General features: G+C 44.9%; 1 protein-coding gene across 1 annotated transcript in view; it reads right to left on the bottom strand.

Moving 5' to 3' along the window:
- Nucleotides 1-9,186: 9,186 nt before the first annotated feature.
- The window catches only part of LOC126252874 (serine-enriched protein), a 237,758-nt gene continuing 226,748 nt past the window's right edge, over nucleotides 9,187-20,196 (bottom strand). The window contains exons 9-10 of the mRNA XM_049953831.1: nucleotides 18,628-18,810; nucleotides 9,187-9,372 (exon numbers count right to left, since the gene is read on the bottom strand). Coding sequence (XP_049809788.1) covers nucleotides 9,187-9,372; nucleotides 18,628-18,810 — 369 coding nt within the window. The remainder of the gene's footprint in view (nucleotides 9,373-18,627; nucleotides 18,811-20,196) is intronic.

Raw genomic sequence — 20,196 nt, 5'->3', positions numbered from 1 at the left:
AATGAAAATATATCAACCCACAACTGAGCTAGCAGTATATGAAAAAGAAGACACACGACACTACAACAATAAACATGCTGGATGTCTGTTGCTACATATTTAGACTAAATTTCACACTCTAAAGACACGTAAAGTATGTTGGTCAAGTTATTGGAACTCCCATCTCAGAGAGCTATCGTATCACTTCTGACCACCTAAAGATTTTCTTTCTAACGGGGTGTATTATGCATGCAGCAGTTAAAAATTCCCATCTTTCTTTTGTTACCAGCAACCAGTATCGAAGATTACTCTTCTGAACAAGTGAATATACTTTTATAAAAACCATATCGGAATGAGTAAAATTGCTTTGCTTCAGAGCAGTGTTCGTTGACAAGAAACAGAATTATTTGTAATTTGACCGGAGTATTGTCGATCGTGTCCTCTGCACTACGCGAAAATTGCGGCGTTTCGTAGTCCCTAAGGAGCGGACGTCCTAATTAAAATTCTGCAATACCGACGACCTGGAGATACCTTTAATGACGCAAACTGTCGGATCTGATCGCTATCTAACGTACAGTACTGCTAATTGTACTCCAGTATTACTAACTGTAAGTGCATAATCTCGGTGGGTAGACGAAGGTGTGCTTAGGCACTACAAGAACAGCAAGGAGTGGTGCGAGTATCACAGGAAAACTAATTTGTAAATGCAAGGTGGTGTGGCCGAAATAATGCGAAGAGAATAAAGATCACCATCCTCACAAGGACGCAAATAAACGGACCAGCTGTCTCTGGAAGTACGGGGAAAGCAACCTTATATTTGGCTTGCTACTGCGCTGAGGACGGAAAACTTATTGCCACCGTGTCGCGATAGCAGTCGGGTCCTGAAGCTAGCGTCTTCGCATTTGATTTTGCTTTAACGAAAATAATGCGAGGAAACGGTTATGAGGTTACTGTGACGGCGCGCTAGCAAGGTCGCGACGCCCGACTTTGAGATCGATAGCTCGCATCTGAACGGTTCCTCGTAACCTGGGAACGCAGGGTGCGGGCGACTATCGATCAGCAGAGGCGAGACCGCTGACCCGACCCAGGCACCTGCCCCTGCTCATCGGCGATCAGCAAGCCGGTACACACTACTTGTTATGTGGAGATGTGCGATTCCTTTACCGGTGCTTGTTAGGTTCTTTTAGTCCAATCCAAAGTTATACACGAAGATAACGGTTGATGTTATAATTAAGAGAACCACGTTTCATAATTTTTCGTCACTGCGTCTAGCTACTGGGATGATGTGATTGAGTATTTCATCCATTAACGTTCTGTTTCATGTCTTAGAAAACTGAGCCTTTAATGACCCTTTCGCTAGTAGTTTACGATTCATCCTCTTCACCATGGGCTGTAAATTATGAGTAAATAATCAAATCAAGAGATACAATCTAATAAGCATTTTTGGAACAGTGATCAAAAATTTTTAAAAATTTTTCTTTCAAAAGTTCAGTCGTGATCACACCACGTATGATTCAAGAACGTAGGTGGCCGGTTTCGGTCATATCTCATGACCATCATCAGACCCATGGCAACGTTCGAAGATGGTTGACGTCACACCAGCTGAGAAGAGAGCTCCACCTACCATCTTCGAAGGTTGCCATGGGTCTGATGATGGTCATGTGATATGACCGAAACCGGTCACCTATGTTCTTGAAGCATACGTAGTGGGAGCAAGACTGGATTTTTGAAAGAAAAATTTTTAGATACAATCTAGCCTAAACATCTACGGAAATTTTTCGCGAAGTTAATCGTCCGTGTGTCTCAATACGTTTACTTTGTCAGATTGTTGCAAGAGGCTCTTATCTGCAACAGATTGACTGTTCATCTTACCAAAAATTGTATTAAGCTCTAAGATTAGTTCAGATACTACCCTCTAAGATAATCTTGATATATCCTTCTCAGTGCTTAACAAATCTGTCAGCACCGGAACAACGCAACCATTGCTTGGAAATCCACAAAGCAGATTACTGTACTTGTAAGATGTTGGTTGCAAAATAATCAGTGAAACATTGACATTATTGAGAGAAAGTCACAAAAATGTTTTTTTGCAGTCAAGGACTCTACGCTTCGCAGCAAACAGATGTGGTTCAGTTACACGAATTGTGGCTTAATACACATTCACTGTATGTTTCTTGTGCTCAGGTGGCGACAAGTTTTCGATTCAGAATCTTCATTAAAAGTGTGTGTGGAAACTGTCAGAAAACAATGTCCTGTGTGAGATCAACAGCGATAGCAAAATTACATTCAAGTATTTTCAGAAGAAAAATATCCGAGGGAAGTTGATTAGTCAGATAATAATTTAATGGGAACAGTCTTATCAATCATATCGATTCGACTGGCAGTGAAGTCCTTAGAAAGAGGTGCCTGGAGGGAATGATCACTTCGCACAGTAGCCATACTCAAAATGACTAGAGTGGTGTTCGAAGGCAGTGACCTCTTCCTCTTCGGTGTAGCGTAAGCGGATAAAAGTACTGTCGAAAATTAAATCACTAGAATTGCTTTGCAGCATGTCGAAACTTCGAAGTGTTTTACGGGATTTTCTCGATGAATCGTAAGTGCTAACTATTCGAGAAAATATATACGTATATCAAGCATGTGCATTTCTAGAACGTTAAAGTGCAGCAGGCTGAGATAATATCTTTGTAGTATATGCTTCGCCCGAACCTGCGGGAGAGCTGATTGTTTTCTGCGGCAATAACTTCGGGAAATCTCAAGACGGCTGAGCCTCCCATAAACGGTAAACAGCATGTCTTTTGCACCTTCAACATTTAATCCAACTGTCACATCCAACTCCTGAATAGCTGTGCTCAGTTACCATTAACTAAATCGTAGACATCTCCGCACTATGAGAGACTATAGAATAATCACATTATGATAGAGCGAGTATCAAAATTAACAGTGAAATCCGCCACGGATGTAAATATACTGGTACAGAGACAATAACATTCCAGTAAATGTTGGTCTGCATACGAGCCGTGTGTGAGATGATTGCCAATGTGCACTTACAAATCGCTGCTGACTTATGTATGATGTACTGTCCTATTTAGTACATACGAGGTGTGGCTAGAAAAAAACCGGACTAGTACTGGTGAAACAATAAAACGAATGCAATAAGGCTGAAAGTCGCGTGGCCTGTCACGTGACTCTCGCTCCGCCTACTGCTCGAGTTTCATCTGCCTCCTGCACTCAGTCTGCCCGTGGCGTCTCTTTTAAGTAGTTGACGTTTTGTCTGTGCGTCGGAAAATGTTGAGTGTACAGAAAGAACAGCGTGTTAACATCAAATTTTGTTTCAAACTAGGAAAATCTGCAAGTGAAACGTTTGTAATGTTACAACAAGTGTACGGCGATGATTGTTTATCGCGAACACAACTGTTTGAGTGGTTTAAACGATTTAAAGATGGCCGCGAAGACACCATTGATGACACTCGCACTGGCAGACCACTGTCAGCAAAAACTGATGCAAACATTGAAAAAATCGGTAAACTTGTTCGACAAGATCGCCGTTTAACAATCAGAGCAGTGTCTGAGTTACCAGGAGTTGACAAGGAAAGTGTTAGGCAGATTCTTCATGAAAGTTTCAACATGAACAAAGTGTGTTCAAAAATGGTTCCAAAGTGTCTCACAATTGAACAGAAGGAACGCCGAAGAATGATTTGTTCTGACATCCTGGAAAACATTGAAAGTGATCCCACCTTCCTAGAAAATGTTATTACTTGCGATGAATCGTGGTTTTTTACTTACGATCCCGAAACTAAACGCCAATCGATGCATTGGAAAACTCCTGGTTCTCCACGACAATAAAAGCACGAATGTCAAAATCGAAATTCAAGGCAATGATGATTTTTTTTTTTTTTTGACATCAAAGGGATTGTGCACATTGATTGGGTACCAGAGGGACAAACAGTGAATCAGCATTACTACATTAGCGTCCTGGCTACACTACGTGAGCGAGTACGGAGAAAACGGAACGATTTGTGGAGAAAAAAGTCGTGGATCCTTCACCAAGACAATGCCCCAGCTCACAGTGCGTTGTCAGTGAAGACGTTTTTGGCAAAACACAACATTCCCATCTTAGATCATCCACCCTACTCACCTGATTTGGCACCCTGTGACTTTTTTCTTTTCCCTAAAGTCAAGTCAGCTTCGTAAGGAACTAGATTTGAGACTGTTGAAGCAGTAAAAGAAAAAGCGACGGAAGTAATGTATGGACTTACCGAAAATGATCTGCAGCATTGCTATGAACAGTGGAAAATTCGTATGGAGCGGTGTAGAGACCGAGGAGGAGAGTACATTGAAGGAGATAACGTGAAATTGTAAATAATTGTAAATAAATTTTTTTTCCAGCATCAGTCCGGTTTTTTTCTAGCCGCACCTCGTATGTATTTGAAATATATACTTTTCGACTGAGACCAGTCTAATTCGGCTCGAATTCCACTCACGTTCCGTAACTGGGGAATATGGTATATGCGTGATAGGTTACCAGCACATTTTGTTGGTGATGTCAGACCTTTAACGCGCCGGTAATGTTGAAGATGGAGAGGGCGTGCAGGATTGTAGCTTAGCATTTAAGGTAATGTGATGTAAATCCTCTCTATATTTCTGCCTGGAGTCATCTCAAAAGAGAAGTTTACAGCAGTCCGGTTGACAGGTTGAAAAACGCAGAGATAATAATGAATATGTTGATAGGGAGTACTCACTGGGTGATACCTAAGATTACGCACGGTGGGCGGTATGTTACCACTGGATTGTGAGAGAGGGAGAGGGTAAATAAACTGGTGGACAGAGAGCGTCCTGCATAGCGCCCTGATGACGTGGCATTACGTCAGCCACGTAAGAAGACAGCCATTGGTCGACCCCAGAAGACAACATTGTTATAGGCAACACAACGGAGGGCACTTTCCCACCCTGTATCATGGTAACAAATGTAACAGGAAATAGTTATGGCGCGATATGCGAGGCTTAAGACTTATAATGTGCACACGGCTCAGATGGATGACAAGTGGTCGTATAAACGTGTTTCGTAAACCTTCAAAAAGAAAATTGCTAGAATTAAAAATGACATCCCTTCAAAAGACGTGCGAGCCATTATTAGATGACTAACTCCTGTGCGAGCTATTATTCGATGACTAATTTCTGTCACATTTCACATCATTCTACACCATCACTGCTATTTATCTGGATCCTGTCAGTGCTTCTACTGTGCAGAGGGGACATCATCACCTGTAAGATTCCGGTCAGTGTATTTCAGGAGCAACCTCACAAAATCTCAAATTTTACGAGATGATCCGATCGTGTTTGAAAGAATTCGTAATTCACAATAGAGAAGAGTGTAGCATTGCATCCAAGGCGATGACGACACACGAAACGGCTCAACAGAAACTAGTCTACTGCAAACTGTGAAACGTAAGGCACAGAAAAAGTATTGTACTTCTTGCTAAGGTAGGTTACATGTAAAACTGATGCCTATCTGGACAACTTAATCGAAAAAAACGCATTTCAGATAAATTTTTACTATCTAGGAAAATATTTCATACTGTAGTCAGTGGCGGTTCGTAACTAGAACAATCATTTGGGGTACCCTGCTAGCTGAAATGTTTTTGCTTTCATTTGGTATACTTTCATCCGTGTCAGTTTCCGCTTTTAATAGTGATACATCCGGTACAAGCGTAGAGCAACCTGCCACTTTCGCCTGCAACATTCTGAGTAGGCAACTCTGCGACACAGTATCTAAGACATCCTATAAGCGTCGGGTATCGAGTGAAGCGATTAAGAAAATGGCAGATTATATCATTACACTTTTTTATGACGTGTTACTTTGTGGCATATGCTACGCTGAGTGGAGACATGTAAATAAATTTCATGGCAAGGTAATGAGTGATACTGAAATACGATGAACGCAGGAAAATCAGTTTGTTTGGAAGATTGATAAAATTAATGTAACGGGGTGGGGCGGTATGTTGGACAACTTCGATTGAGCCGCCATGATATGAAACACCGACTTCACACTGAGTACAGAAGCCAGTCACGAAATGCTAACAAAGATAACACAGGATAACATTTTGGCTGTGCCACTCCGAGAAACTAGATCTGAAATTTCAGTCTGGAGTCATTAATTTGGGGGAAGTGGATTATGTGGAGGTAACTCGATGGTAACTGCAGAATCCATAGCTGTGAATGCTTATTTTGCACTTCAAAAGGTCTCCAGTATGGGGAGAAAGAAAAATTCGGTAAGAAACATCACACAAAACGTTAAGACGAACAGAATAGACTAGAAAATTATGTACGGCAATGTTCAATAAGACAAGAGGAACATCAACACCGTAGACAGAACATTGTGCAGCTGTAACTTGCTCGTATGATATAATTTGTGAAGTGCAGCCGATCTTAAGTTTGCAAGGCTGAAGATAATATGAGGAAAGGAGGAAGAGTGGGGGCGGGCTGAAATTATAGGACGAGCTATGCATAAGTAGCAGAGAAAGAGAAAAGTGGTTTTCGGTACATTTGTGAATACGTTAAAAAGTAAATCGTTTCAGTATACTAAAAATGCCTCGTACGTCTAAATTTTATTAAAAAAATGAATATCTATTACTTCCGTAGAATGAGTAACTAAGACCTTTCACGCCGGTGCGGAGTGGGACCAAAATGAAGGATGCCATCAGATTACAAGAATGCAGGACTCCAAAACAGACTAAAACTTTCCTCAGCAGTTTAACTGTTCGAGCAGCACTCAGATGGAGATAAAATCTCCAAGCTATCGATAATCTCCACTCATACTTTACCAAATTTCACTCACGTTATTCGGTGGGCATTGCACGAGGATCGTTCCTCACGGAAAGAATATTTCCAAGCGGTTCCTTAATTTTACCTCACTATCGGTTTTTATGGAAAAAAACGTATGCGGGAGGCGAAGAGGATTTTTGTCTCCATCTGGAATTATTGTCTGCAATAATAGAAATAATCCGCCTTCAGCTACAGTTTTCAGTTAAACTTACTTTCTAACAACATTTAGGTTTTTACAAGACACAGTGAATGGCCTCGGGGCTTGGGAGCAGACAACAGGCGTGGAAACACTATAACCTCCTATATTTTAAATGATATGAAAATGGGTTATAAAGTGATAAGTAAAAATGGGGCTACGGCCAGGTGGTTATGAGTGTGTTACACTCGGAACTGAGACACGAAAAGTAGTAGATGAGTTCTGTTATTTGGGCATCAAGAACACTGACAATGGCTGAAATAGACGGGATGTAAGATGCAGAATGTTATTGACAAGGAAAGGTTTCCTTAAAAAGAGGAATTTGTTGACTTCTGATATAAATTTAAAAGGTTATGAAAATTTTCTGGAGGTATTTGCGTGTAGTGTAGCCTTGTCCGCAAGTGGAAATTTAAAGCTAAGCAGTTCCTACAATACGAGACTAGAAGGTTCAGAAAGGTGCTGCAACATGAGATTTCTGGAGATTGTATAGACAGATTCAATAACAATGGAAGAAGTACTGAATCGAACTGGGCAAACAAAAATTTGAAAGCACAGCTTGGCTAAAAGAAGAAATCGGTTGGTGGGACATATCCCAAGGTATCAGGAATCATGAATTTGTTATTTCATTTGTGATATATATAATCACTTGTATCATATACCAGAAAGGAACGTCACCATAAACAATGACCTATACTTTCTGTAGAAATACAGCGAAATGCAAACTCCTGTGATATGCGTGTTACTATTATGCTGCATTTATCAACAATCAAACAATAAGTCTGCGAGACTGATGTGTGAGACATTCTATGTCAGTCGTTTTCCACCATGTCTTTCCGGCCAAAGGTGCCGTTTTGTGGCACTGAAACAGTGGCAGACTGAATATTTGGTGGCAGTCTGAATACTAAATATTCTGGTGAGGCTGTTCGAACAGTGAAACCCTTCAGGCGAAAAGGAATGATCTGGATTGGTGTCCCGTCATGGAAACCGTTAATATTGCGGGATAGCTCAAGCTGCAGTTAGTTCTCAGAACCTAGAAACATGAAATTCACCTTCAAAATAATGTCTATGGAGATTAGGTACAATGGGATAATGGGAGGGGGCGGGGTGCATCTACAGGGTGGGGAACATTTAACTTGTCCAGAAAATGTTTTATCCATCTTAAGATAGGCAACCCAAACCAGGCAGAATAATCGCTTCCGTGGCGGGGAGTTGCGTCTGTCCCTGATCGAATCAACCTGGCGGATTAGCGACGAGCGTTGGTGTGTCGGTAAACGTGAATGTGGAATTTAGGTGGTTTCCCACATCCCACTAGGTGACCACTGGCCTAGTACCTAAGTTACATGAATAGTGGATATTTAGAAAATTTTCGCTCCCTTTTACACGCAGACAGTTGGGTACATATCCTTCGTCCCAGGAGTTCAAAAATGTTCAAATGTGTGTGAAATCTCATGGGATTTAACTGCTAAGGTCATCAGTCCCTAAGCTTACACACTACTTAACCTAAATTATCCTAAGGACAATCACACACACCCATGCCTGAGGGAGGACTCGAACCTCCGCCGGGACCAGCCGCACAGTCCATGACTGCAGCGCCTTAGACCGCTCGGCTAATCCAGCGCGGCCGTCCCAGGAGTAACGGGATAGCTACGGGAAGGGCATCTGGTCACCCCTTGAATTAACCATACCACATCCATTAGTAACAACTCCGAACCTGAGCCGATGGGGAACAAAGGCGGAAGAAAAAGAAGGATCAGAAGAAAAATTTAATAACACAATTTTTTGCAACTCGGACACATGATGTAGGTTGGGCAGCCTATCTTAAGGTTCACGAAATATTTTCCAGGCAACTTTGCACTTTAATTTGCCAAACCTGTACCTTCCAGGGACACTCGTCCAATTCTGAGCACAGCTAACAGTACATAATACAATAAACGCATGCTGTTCAGTCACGCACGACCTTCCACCGACGGCCATTCCGGTTTCTCAGCCCCACCATGTAGTTCGCGGAGTACCAGAATCGCCATGTGCTTCCAGAAGCACGGGCAGAGATGGATAAGTGCGCGACAGCCCTTGGTGACCGGCGCAGCGCCAGAGAGGAGGGGTAGGGTGCAGGCCGTTGGGTGCAGGGTTAGGGTTGAGAGGTGTAGGGTTACGGTCGGGGTCAGGGACAGGGGCCCGCCCCGCCCCGCTCAGTTGGAGGAGTGCTTGGTGCCGGCGCCCTCGCTGCTGGCCATCTCGCTGGAGCCGGTGGAGCTGAGCGTCGTGTTGCTGCCGTACGGGTCCAGCGACGACTGGACCGACATGGAGCGGCCCTGCGCCTGACGCCTCACTCTGTTGGGGGACAGCTTCCCGGGGTCGACACTTGTTGGGTCTGCCTGAAACAAAAGCAGGGGGAACTGCACTACCGAGTGGCGCAGCGCTGCGTGGCGTGCGCTGCGCGTCGGTGCGGCTTCGTAATGTTTCCCAGCCTACCAGCCAGTTTACTTCCACTGCACGTGAAGGTGGAACTGATAATTTTAAATCAGTCGTTATCAGTAGGTGTTTCCTTCTTAACCTTGCTGCAATTGATGAGTGTTTTACACCAGATGCGTTTCGCAAAAATTTCTTATCTACTGTGGTTATTCTTTATACACTCCTGGAAATGGAAAAAAGAACACATTGACACCGGTGTGTCAGACCCACCATACTTGCTCCGGACACTGCGAGAGGGCTGTACAAGCAATGATCACACGCACGGCACAGCGGACACACCAGGAACCGCGGTGTTGGCCGTCGAATGGCGCTAGCTGCGCAGCATTTGTGCACCGCCGCCGTCAGTGTCAGCCAGTTTGCCGTGGCATACGGAGCTCCATCGCAGTCTTTAACACTGGTAGCATGCCGCGACAGCGTGGACGTGAACCGTATGTGCAGTTGACGGACTTTGAGCGAGGGCGTATAGTGGGCATGCGGGAGGCCGGGTGGACGTACCGCCCAATTGCTCAACACGTGGGGCGTGAGGTCTCCACAGTACATCGATGTTGTTGCCAGTGGTCGGCGGAAGGTGCACGTGCCCGTCGACCTGGGACCGGACCGCAGCGACGCACGGATGCACGCCAAGACCGTAGGATCCTACGGAGTGCCGTAGGGGACCGCACCGCCACTTCCCAGCAAATTAGGGACACTGTTGCTCCTGGGGTATCGGCGAGGACCATTCGCAACCGTCTCCATGAAGCTGGGCTACGGTCCCGCACACCGTTAGGCCATCTTCCGCTCACGCCCCAACATCGTGCAGCCCGCCTCCAGTGGTGTAGCGACAGGCGTGAATGGAGGGACGAATGGAGACGTGTCGTCTTCAGCGATGAGAGTCGCTTCTGCCTTGGTGCCAATGATGGTCGTATGCGTGTTTGGCGCCGTGCAGGTGAGCGCCACAATCAAGACTGCATACGACCGAGGCACACAGGGCCAACACCAGGCATCATGGTGTGGGGAGCGATCTCCTACACTGGCCGTACACCACTGGTGATCGTCGAGGGGACACTGAATAGTGCATGGTACATCCAAACCGTCATCGAACCCATCGTTCTACCATTCCTAGACCGGCAAGGGAACTTGCTGTTCCAACAGGACAATGCACGTCCGCATGTATCCCATGCCACCCAACGTGCTCTAGAAGGTGTAAGTCAACTACCCTGGCCAGCAAGATCTCCGGATCTGTCCCCCATTGAGCATGTTTGGGACTGGATGAAGCGTCGTCTCACGCGGTCTGCACGTCCAGCACGAACGCTGGTCCAACTGAGGCGGAAATGGCATGGCAAGCCGTTCCACAGGACTACATCCAGCATCTCTACGATCGTCTCCATGGCTCCATGGGAGAATAGCAGCCTGCATTGCTGCGAAAGGTGCATGCTCTGTTGCCTGTGTCTATGTGCCTGTGGTTCTGTCAGTGTGATTATGTGATGTATCTGACCCCAGGAATGTGTCAAAAAAGTTTCCCCTTCCTGGGACAATGAATTCACGTATTTCAATTTCCAGGAGTGTTGATTAAAAACAGTATTTCTTTATTCAATTTACTTGCGATGTTTTTGCCTCTTCTGTACATATTCTGCGTACCACTCCATTTTCAAATGGTTCAAATGGTTCTGAGCACTATGGGACTTAGCCGTGCGGGATTAGCCGAGCGGTCTAGCGCGCTGCAGTCATGGACTGTGCGGTTTGTCCCGGCGGAGCTTCGAGTCTTCCCTCGGGTATGGATGTGTCTGTTTGTCCTTAGGGTAATTTAGGTTAAGTAGTATGTAAGCTTAGGGACTGATGACCTTAGCAGTTAAGTCCCATAAGGTTTCACACACATTTGAACATTTTTGAACACTATGGGACTTAACATCTGAGGTAATCAGCCCCCTAGACTTAGAACACCTAACTAACCTAAGCGCATCACACACATCCATGCCCGAGGCAGGGTTAGAACGTGCGACCGTAGCAGCAGCGCGTTTCCGGACTGAAGCTCCTAGAACCGCTCGGCGACATCGGCCGGCACTTCATTTTCCTTCGTTGTTAGGGGAGGTTGTATTCGGAAGTCAATTAGGTTCAGATTCACTCTTGAGAGCTTTTAGACTTTTTTTCCACTCCATCTCGCTTTGCATAACTTCACAACAGAAACAGAACGATGTTTTCGCGTGTTCCACACTCAGCTCTCTCACATTCTCTTTTTATCTCTTGTCAAACGTAATATATTTGACAGAAGGTGTATAGTTCGAGACAGGAGCATGGAAATGACGGACAAATAACTCAGCTTTTGCTGAACACTTATACTAAGATCAACACAAAATTACCGCTAGAGAAACAGTCACCGATATAAACATAAACACAGTGCTGAGTGCCGAACACGTAAAACCACAGTGCTGATTCTGTTGTGAAGTGGTACAAACTGAGGTAAAGTGGAAGTAACAGCAATGCAGCGTAACAAAAGGTGATTTAAAAAACGGTGAAAAATTGACAGGAGTGAATGAAAAACCAAGCGTCTTTCGACCTCCGCCTCCTCTAACGAATAAGAAAAAAAGCGGTGGTTTGCAGAATATTTAAAGAAGAGACAAAACATCGCTAAGCAAATTGCGCATCATCTTTGTAAAGAAACGCCGTTTTTGATTTGTAAAGACCAAACTATGCACCCATTATATGTACCCATTTTTCAGAGTGACCACAAAAGTTTCTTTTTAAATAAAAGCGAAACGCGCCAGGTGTAAAACACTGTGACTGCTGTAAGGTTAATACACGAAAAACAGTAACACTAATTGGTTATAATAGCTGCTGCAAAAGATGGTCATGTAAAGAAACATATTACGAACATTTTAAATGATCACATAGAATATTACATTTGGTTGGTAGATATTAACATAACTGTGTATTCTCTTGTTTTAACGAGGTACTAGCAATTAAAGATGGATGTCTGCTTTCTGGTGAACCTCATTCTTTTATAAAATTTGGAGAAAGCATATTTTCTGTACCTAATGAAAAAACATTTCCTTCACTTTTTAGTTTATGAAGACAAAACCTTTTCGTTACTAAACAGAACTCGTAGCGAGAAATTTCAAAAAGAATTTTCAAGAACATTTAGTGTGCTTCAGACACGTTAATGCGAAATCTATAGCTACTAGCTAAGTCTAACATAAACCATCCAAGCTCGACAAATGACCTCTAGGCACTTGTCATTACCCGAAGAGGGATAAAGATTTGGCCTAATGAAGGAGTCAGCTGTACATACACAATAATACACTATAACATAAAATAATAAATGAAACAGTAGACTCCTCTAGAAGCGCATTTTTCAATAATTTTGAGGATCTTATATTGTAGACACCAATCCACACCCTCTTTAACACCTTGTACGACTTCTCGGACGTCGAATATAACATTAGTCTCAAGACAGTTAATTGCAGTTCTGTATACGTATTGACTCTCACTGATGTTAGTGTTTAATAGATCGACAAAGGTATAAGTCAAAAGTCGCATTGTATGATGAAGCAGCGCTGAAGGTTATACAAATAAATTCAAAAAAGAAACAGTAATGTATACTTGAAATGTGCGATTCAGAGCTAGATATTTTTTCGAGTTGGCCGTAAACAGCGTTCACTGGAAACTGTGGATTCGTGAAATCAAAAGTGGAGATCCCACGTGAGCTATACGGTATACGCTAATCAAAACAATGAAGTCACTGAAACGAAATCTGTTCCCAGTGACCAGCGCAGACATGTCTAGAGAAGACCGGGACAATGGCGGGATAGCAACTTGACTTTCGCCTGCCATACGGGCCGACAAACAAGAGGGATGGTCTGCAGTGTCATTTCTTTCCGTGGCAGGACCCCATGGTTATCATGCGCGGCACCCTTACAGCACATCGGTACATCGACAATATTCTTCGCCCGTTTTGTTGCCTTTCATGGCAGACCATCCCGAGCTTACATTTCAGAAAAATAACGTCTGTTCGCACATGGTAAAAGTTACTACTGGTTGTCTTCGTGCTTCTCAAACCCTACCCTGGCCAGCGCGGTCGCCGGATCCCTCCACAGTTGAGAACGTCTAAAGCGTTTTGGGTAGCGCCCTCGATCTAGCTCCAGGTGGACAGAACTTGGCACGTGAAAACTGTGTCTCTGGTGGCTTTACCTTTCCTAAAGCCAAGCTGATCGTCATCTAACTTGTTACGGCGTAAAGCCAAGCGCCGGCACGCGAGTCGGGAACGACAGAACGGAGAGGGCTGTGAAGAAGACGTCAACCAGTTGCACTCTGACCGACCCCTCTCCAGGACGACAACGCGACAGCAGCCGCCTCTATGCGAGGAGGACAGAAGCAACGCTCCCGACTGGTCGCGGCCCAGTTCTACGAGTACTGCGGCAGCTTCAAGACTAGTACTATGTGGCATTGTTTATACTGAAGAGGCTTGTTTATTTCTTAGGTCACCCTTTGCTTGCGACACTTCTGTGTTATTGTCAAAGTTAAGTATTGTCATCGTTCATTTCGCAGTAAAACTCATTAATATGACTTGCTTGAATTGTTTGCCTAGCGATCCGAGAAAGCAGGTTCCCCAGACACCACATATTCGACGACTAGGCAGGATTCAACATGACTGATTCTTGGTTTCCTTTTCCACTCTTCTGTATACAATTGTTGCCAGAAGCGCGGATACATAAGCTGTTAGGCTGCTTGTGCGTTAATTCTCCCACCTACCTGCCCTGGCTATCTTCGTAATTGTGTGGCTGACATTTTTTCCGGAAGTCTGATGGTACGTTGTCGTTCTCGTAAATTCCACACACCAACTTGAGTAGTCGTTTTGTTGCCACTTCCCCCAATTATGGTATGTTATCTACCTCTGAGCCGTGCTCAGACTCCCGTTTGTGCCGTTGGCAGGTTGGCGTCGTGTATTCGGATTGTGACCCCACGTTTTCTTAGTGCGTTCACTGGCGCCACGACGTTTGTTCGCTTTGTCTGTCCGTGAGTGGCAGCAGCGGCGTTTATCGATAGCGAGTACTGTGGTACTATCTTTGGAGCCACCTCTAGTATTTACAGGTCGTCGTGTGTTGTGGACGGAGCAGCAGTGAGGTACGACACCGCCAGTAATCGCCGAGGGAGCTGGCGATGTATGCACTGCCCGATGGAAGGATGTGGTTGCGAGAGTGCACGACCACATCGAGGTCCGGACTCAGCGAGTTTAATTTCAGTGGATCGTTATATTCGAGTAGTGCAGCTTTCACTTGTGTGTGTGTGGCCGTACGTCGAAGAGACCTCATCCCATCAAGCTGTCAGTTGGCTGTTGGCTGTTTTATACTCCGACGTTTCCCTTCCCTGACTTGATTGGCAACGACCGTTGTTCGGTCGGTCGTCTCCGTGGACAGCGTGTATCTGGTCTTTCGACCGTTTCTGTGTTCTTATCGTTCATGTCTACGTGCAATTCGTCTTGTTGCTGTTCAGTGACTGATTTAGCATTGTTAGAGTTGTTTGTGGATTTGGCTTTTGCGTTCCCATGTGCATCTAGTCAGATTTTGAATAGGTAGTTTGGTCTTAACCCTGTCTGCGTACTAGGATTTGGTGGAGCCAACTTGTGTAATTAAATACTTGTCATTTGACGATGTTAACTGTTATTCTATCGTGGTATTGGTTATCGCGTCTTATGTGGAGTTTGCGAGTGTGCTGGTCGGCGTTTAAGCTGTCCCTAGTTTGAGTTGCCATCCTGTTAAGTGGACATAACTGTTGGCTGCCTGCCTCACCGCTTACGCAGATGTAGGGACTTTTTTCAGGTCGATCCTTGGAACAGTGCCAGTGCATCACTCCCTTCTTTATTTGGTCTGATTGTGTCAATTGTTTAAGAATAATATTTTGTTTCAATTATTGCTCTTGTTTGTGGCCTTCAGCCGACAAATAATTTGAATTCTTTCTTAATAAGGCCGTCAGCCGTCATTGTAGCTTGTGTTACAGTCAATTTTTTAATGATTGTTTTAAAAAATATTTTGGTATTTTCAACGTGTAGTTGTCTTCCTCAGTTGTAATTCAGGCCTTCAGTCGCTAATTGTTCTGAAGTATTGCTTGTGGCTTTCAACCGACAAATAATTTTGAATTATTTCGTAATAAGGCCTTCAGCCATCGGTGTAGCTTGTGTTATAGTCAATTTCTTTTTTATAGTCAATTTTTGCTCTCGTCCATCGGTTGAAGTACGGCCATTTTTACCCAAGGTTTGTTCCAAATTCCTTCCTTGTATCTATGTTTGTCTAGCCAACATCTGTGATTCCTGTTTTTAAAGCTGTCCGTTGGCCTTCAACCGAACTGCCACAACCTTAGCGAATTTCAACCGCATCTCGTCATTCGTCGATACTTCGGTATCCCCATTCCTCGGTACATCAGTGCCCCACTTCATTCCACAATGATTATTTCCGACGATTCATCTTACTCTTCAGCATTACTACATTGCGATCTAAATTTATATCTGCACCTGAGTGCATCTTACAGGCCAATCTCTGATTCTGACCATGCCGTAATTCAGCAGAAACATTCCTGCGTCTCCGGGTGTTTTCCAAGCATACACACTCCGCCTGTGGTTCTTCAACAGAGCGTTTGCTATTACCATCTAGAATTTATTGCATACTCAATTAGTCATTCTCCTCTCTCATTGCTACTGGCAAGCCTATATCCTCCCGTAACCCTTCCTGACATTCCATTCACTTTTACCGCGTTCCAAATCCCGTTTGTTGTTTGCGACGTTGGTATGTGTATCTGAAGTATTTTTGTCGACGTCGATCTGTTGTCGAATCTGATAAAGACAATTTTTTCCGTGTACTGTACACAGTATCTCTCTCTCTCTCTCTCTCTCTCTCTCTCTCTCTGCCGTACTTTCGTATTCATAACGAAGCCTACTCCCGTTAAACCATTTTCTGCTGCTTTTGATATTGCCCTGTATTCGTCTGACCAGATGTTTTATCTTCTTTCCATTTCACTTCACTGACCCCCACTGCATCTAATTTTACCCTTTCCTAAGTATGGAGCTGTTATATCAGAATACTCCGAAGTAAATGTAACTGGTAAACTGCCTGAACCGAAAGATTTGCCTTTATTCGAATTCCTTCGCTACACCAAGGATAACTACTTCTAAGTAACTTATGCTGGCAGCAGTTCTTGATTGGAATTCTGGAATGTTTAATTCGTCTTCTTTGCTGAAGGATTTTCGGAAAACCGTATTTAGTAACTCCGCTCAAGTGGCAATGTCATCAGTAACATTACCATCACCATCGCCCAGTGAAAGTGTTGATTGTGGATTGCATCTTGTGTACTTTACCTACACCAGAATGTCTTTGGGTTTAGTGCCAGATTTCGAGACAGATTTTCGTTCTGGAAACTATTAAAAGCATCTAGCGGTGAAACCCACCATAAAATTCGAGTCTTTGTAAAAAATTGACGATCTTGGGGATTTCGCATTCTTTTAAATTTGATATGATTTGTTTCGTTGTTTCTGCAACAGTGGTTTCACCTATTTTGTGTACCACGCAGAATGAGTTCGGTCTCTTATTGATATGTTTGGTTTAAATCTGTCAACTGTTGTGGATACTGTTTCTTTATTACCTCACATTTGGTTGAAAATGGTTCAAAAGACTCTAAGCACTATGGGACTTAACATCTGAGGTCATCAGGGCCATAGACTTAGAACTACGCAAACCTTACTAACCTAAGGACATCACACACATCCATGCCCGAGGCAGGATTCGAACTTGCGACCGTTGCAGCCGTGCGGTTTCGGAGTGAAGCGCCTACAACCGCTCGGCCACAGCGGCCGGCCACATTTGGTGTACACTTACATTGGGAACCGATGGAATATCGTGTCAGTGGGTGACTATATGAGCCAAGCGGGGTTAGCCGAGCGATCTAGGGCGCTGCAGTCACAGTCCCGGCGGAGGTTCGAGTCCTCCCTCGGGCATGGGTGTGTGTGTTTGTCCTTAGGATAATTTAGGTTAAGTAGTGTGTAAGCGTAGGGACTGATGACCTTAGCAGTTAAGTCCCATTAGATTTCACACACATTTGAACATTTTCTTTTTTTTTAGTATATGATACGGCTACAGAACTGACAGTCTCATTTCAAGTTGTGGGCGAACTGAACAGTTTTGTACCATGAATAAGCAATTATTGTGTCGTATCTTTTGAAAATGAAGATGTATAAGTACGGTAATGTGGAGTCCAGTTGAAACGTAAAATATTTTAAGGAGTAAAGGTAATGATTTACCGAATAGTAGGAGCATTGAGTTATTGAAAGCACATAAGCAAGAATGAGGAATTTTTTCAGCTATTCCCCGGACACACTCACACACACGCACAGACATTCATTTTGTTTATGTGCCTTTTGATGGTTCAACACCTATACTATTTGATGAGTTATTGCCTTTACTTATTCAATTGTACGTAAAGTAAATGTGACATCTCAGGTTTTCTTGGTGTTATTGATTCATGGTGAGTTGTTTCCAGGAAACATCAACTCGGCAGAACACCTGGACGCACACCCTCATCCAATAAATGTTCATTCATTGTTGTGTGTCATCCTTCAGGCAACGGTCTTGCTGCAGTGGATTAACCGGTTCCCGTGAGATCACCGCAGTTAACCGCTGTCGGGCGTGGTCGGCGGTTGGATGGGTGACCATCCAGGCCGCCATGCGCTGTTGCCATTTTCGGGGTGCACTCAGCCTCGTGATGCCAATTCAGGAGGTACTCGACCGAATAGTAGCGGCTTCGGTCAAGAATACCATCGTAACGACCGGGAGAGCGGTGTGCTGACCCTGCACCCCCCTATCAGCGTCCTCCACTGAGGATGACACGGCGGTCGGAGGGTCCCGGTAGGCCACTCGTAGCCTGAAGACGGAGTGTCTACAGAACTGACAGGAATACAATCAATTAATACGCTGAGAAAGTTTACGCATTCTCACACTATCGAACGTGATTTCAGAAATGCTTATGCAGATAGTAGTGTCCCATTGTAGCGTAAGGTAGTAACGGTGAATGCTAGAATCTTTGCAGAGTAAACTATCAGTAGCCTACAGAAAAATAAGGTTACTGTGGAGGAGTCTTCCTCTCTCCACAGTCAACAGTGGTTACTCGGGACTGGTTGAGAACAGGGAGAGGTTGCGCACCTGGTAGGCGAGCGCGTTCATGATGATGCTGTAGGGCACCAGGCCGAGCGGGTGCACCTCGCGCATCAGCACGTTGGCCGGGATCTTGTGGAACTGGATGTACTCCAGGAAGTTGCCGATCACGTCCTTCAGCGCCGTGTTGGGGTTGTTGTCGCAGTACTTCTTGCTCCACATCAGCGCCGCCTGCAACCAGCGCCCGACAATGAGGCTCGCTCACACACACGGAAATCAACAGCAAGTACTACAAGTCGCTGAAACAGTTTTGCACACCGATGTAAGCCAACAAGTACATATTCTCATTTTTTTAATAATTTGGGACAACAGCAGTGTTTCTCACTGCAAGCAATCCATGTTTACAAGATTTTTCTGACACCAAAATAAAAATGTCTTCCTTTGAGCACCAGAGACAGTTTCATTTATTTCTAATTTCTGCTAGCAGTCACTTTTTATTTTATGTTTAATCTAACATAATACAACGCGTTTCGAACATGTTCTGTTCATCTTCAGGCGTTTATACATGCACACATACAGAGAAATGTTACTTAAAAATAAACAGTCTTAAACTAGAGGCTTTCCCGTTGGACATGTTGTATATATGGTTCTCGGGCGAGACGTCGGATGTCATAGTGAAAACTCCACAATATTTCGTCAGCGCAACTGGCCGACATCTTCAGGTGCGACGAACACACTGCTAAGGCAGGACCAGGGCCCCCTATTTATGCCAGTTTTAGGCAGGAAGTGCGCATGCGTGGAGGCGCCAAATTCGATGGCCAATAGCGACGATATCAACTGATAGCTGGAAGGACAGTAACGCCACCTGTAGGATGAAGAATCAAATACTTTGACGCACGCGCGGAGGCTGCCGCCGCTACTCTGCGCTGCCATCGGCCGCCCCGCCAACAAGAACCTCTTCCTGCACACCCTTGCCACCCACCGCGTGGATGCCTTCCTCCTCAATGAAACCTTCCTCCAACCCCACCACACCATCCACACTTCGCCCTATCTCCTCCACCGCTCCGATAATCCCCTCCCAATTGCGCGTGGCGGAGTTGCCATTGGTCACCACCGCCAGATCCCCGTTCGGCTCCAACCTCTCCTTCCCGACCCCACCGAACACCTGATCCTTAGTCTCTTCTTCTCCCGCCTTACCGATACCTGCGCCACCATCTATTTCCGCTCCTACGCCCCTATTCGCTTCGACTTCCTCTCCCACATCGACCGTACCTTCTCCTCCTACGTGATCGCCGCCGACCTCAACATCCATAGTCGTTCCGCTGCCCAGTTACGGCAATGGCATCGGTTCCTCTCCTCCCTTCAAGGCGACCTCATCCCCATCCGCCAGCACACCCGTCCCAAATCCAACTCCACTCCCAATGTTATCCTCTCCTCCCCCAACCTCCTTGGCCGCATAACCGTGGATGTCCTGGAGCCTATTGGTAGCGACCATCTCCCTGTCCTCCTCACCATTTCAGACGGTCGTCGCCCCCGTCCTGACCCTCGCAATGACCCTCCACCTAAGTGCGTCCATGACTATTCCCATGTCAACTGGAATGCCTACCGGGATACCCT

This window comes from Schistocerca nitens, chromosome 4, assembly GCF_023898315.1.
Source record: "Schistocerca nitens isolate TAMUIC-IGC-003100 chromosome 4, iqSchNite1.1, whole genome shotgun sequence".
In the NCBI taxonomy this organism is placed as follows: domain Eukaryota; kingdom Metazoa; phylum Arthropoda; class Insecta; order Orthoptera; family Acrididae; genus Schistocerca; species Schistocerca nitens.
Note: the sequence above shows the minus strand (reverse complement) of the source record. Positions and strands in the feature narration are given on the sequence as shown.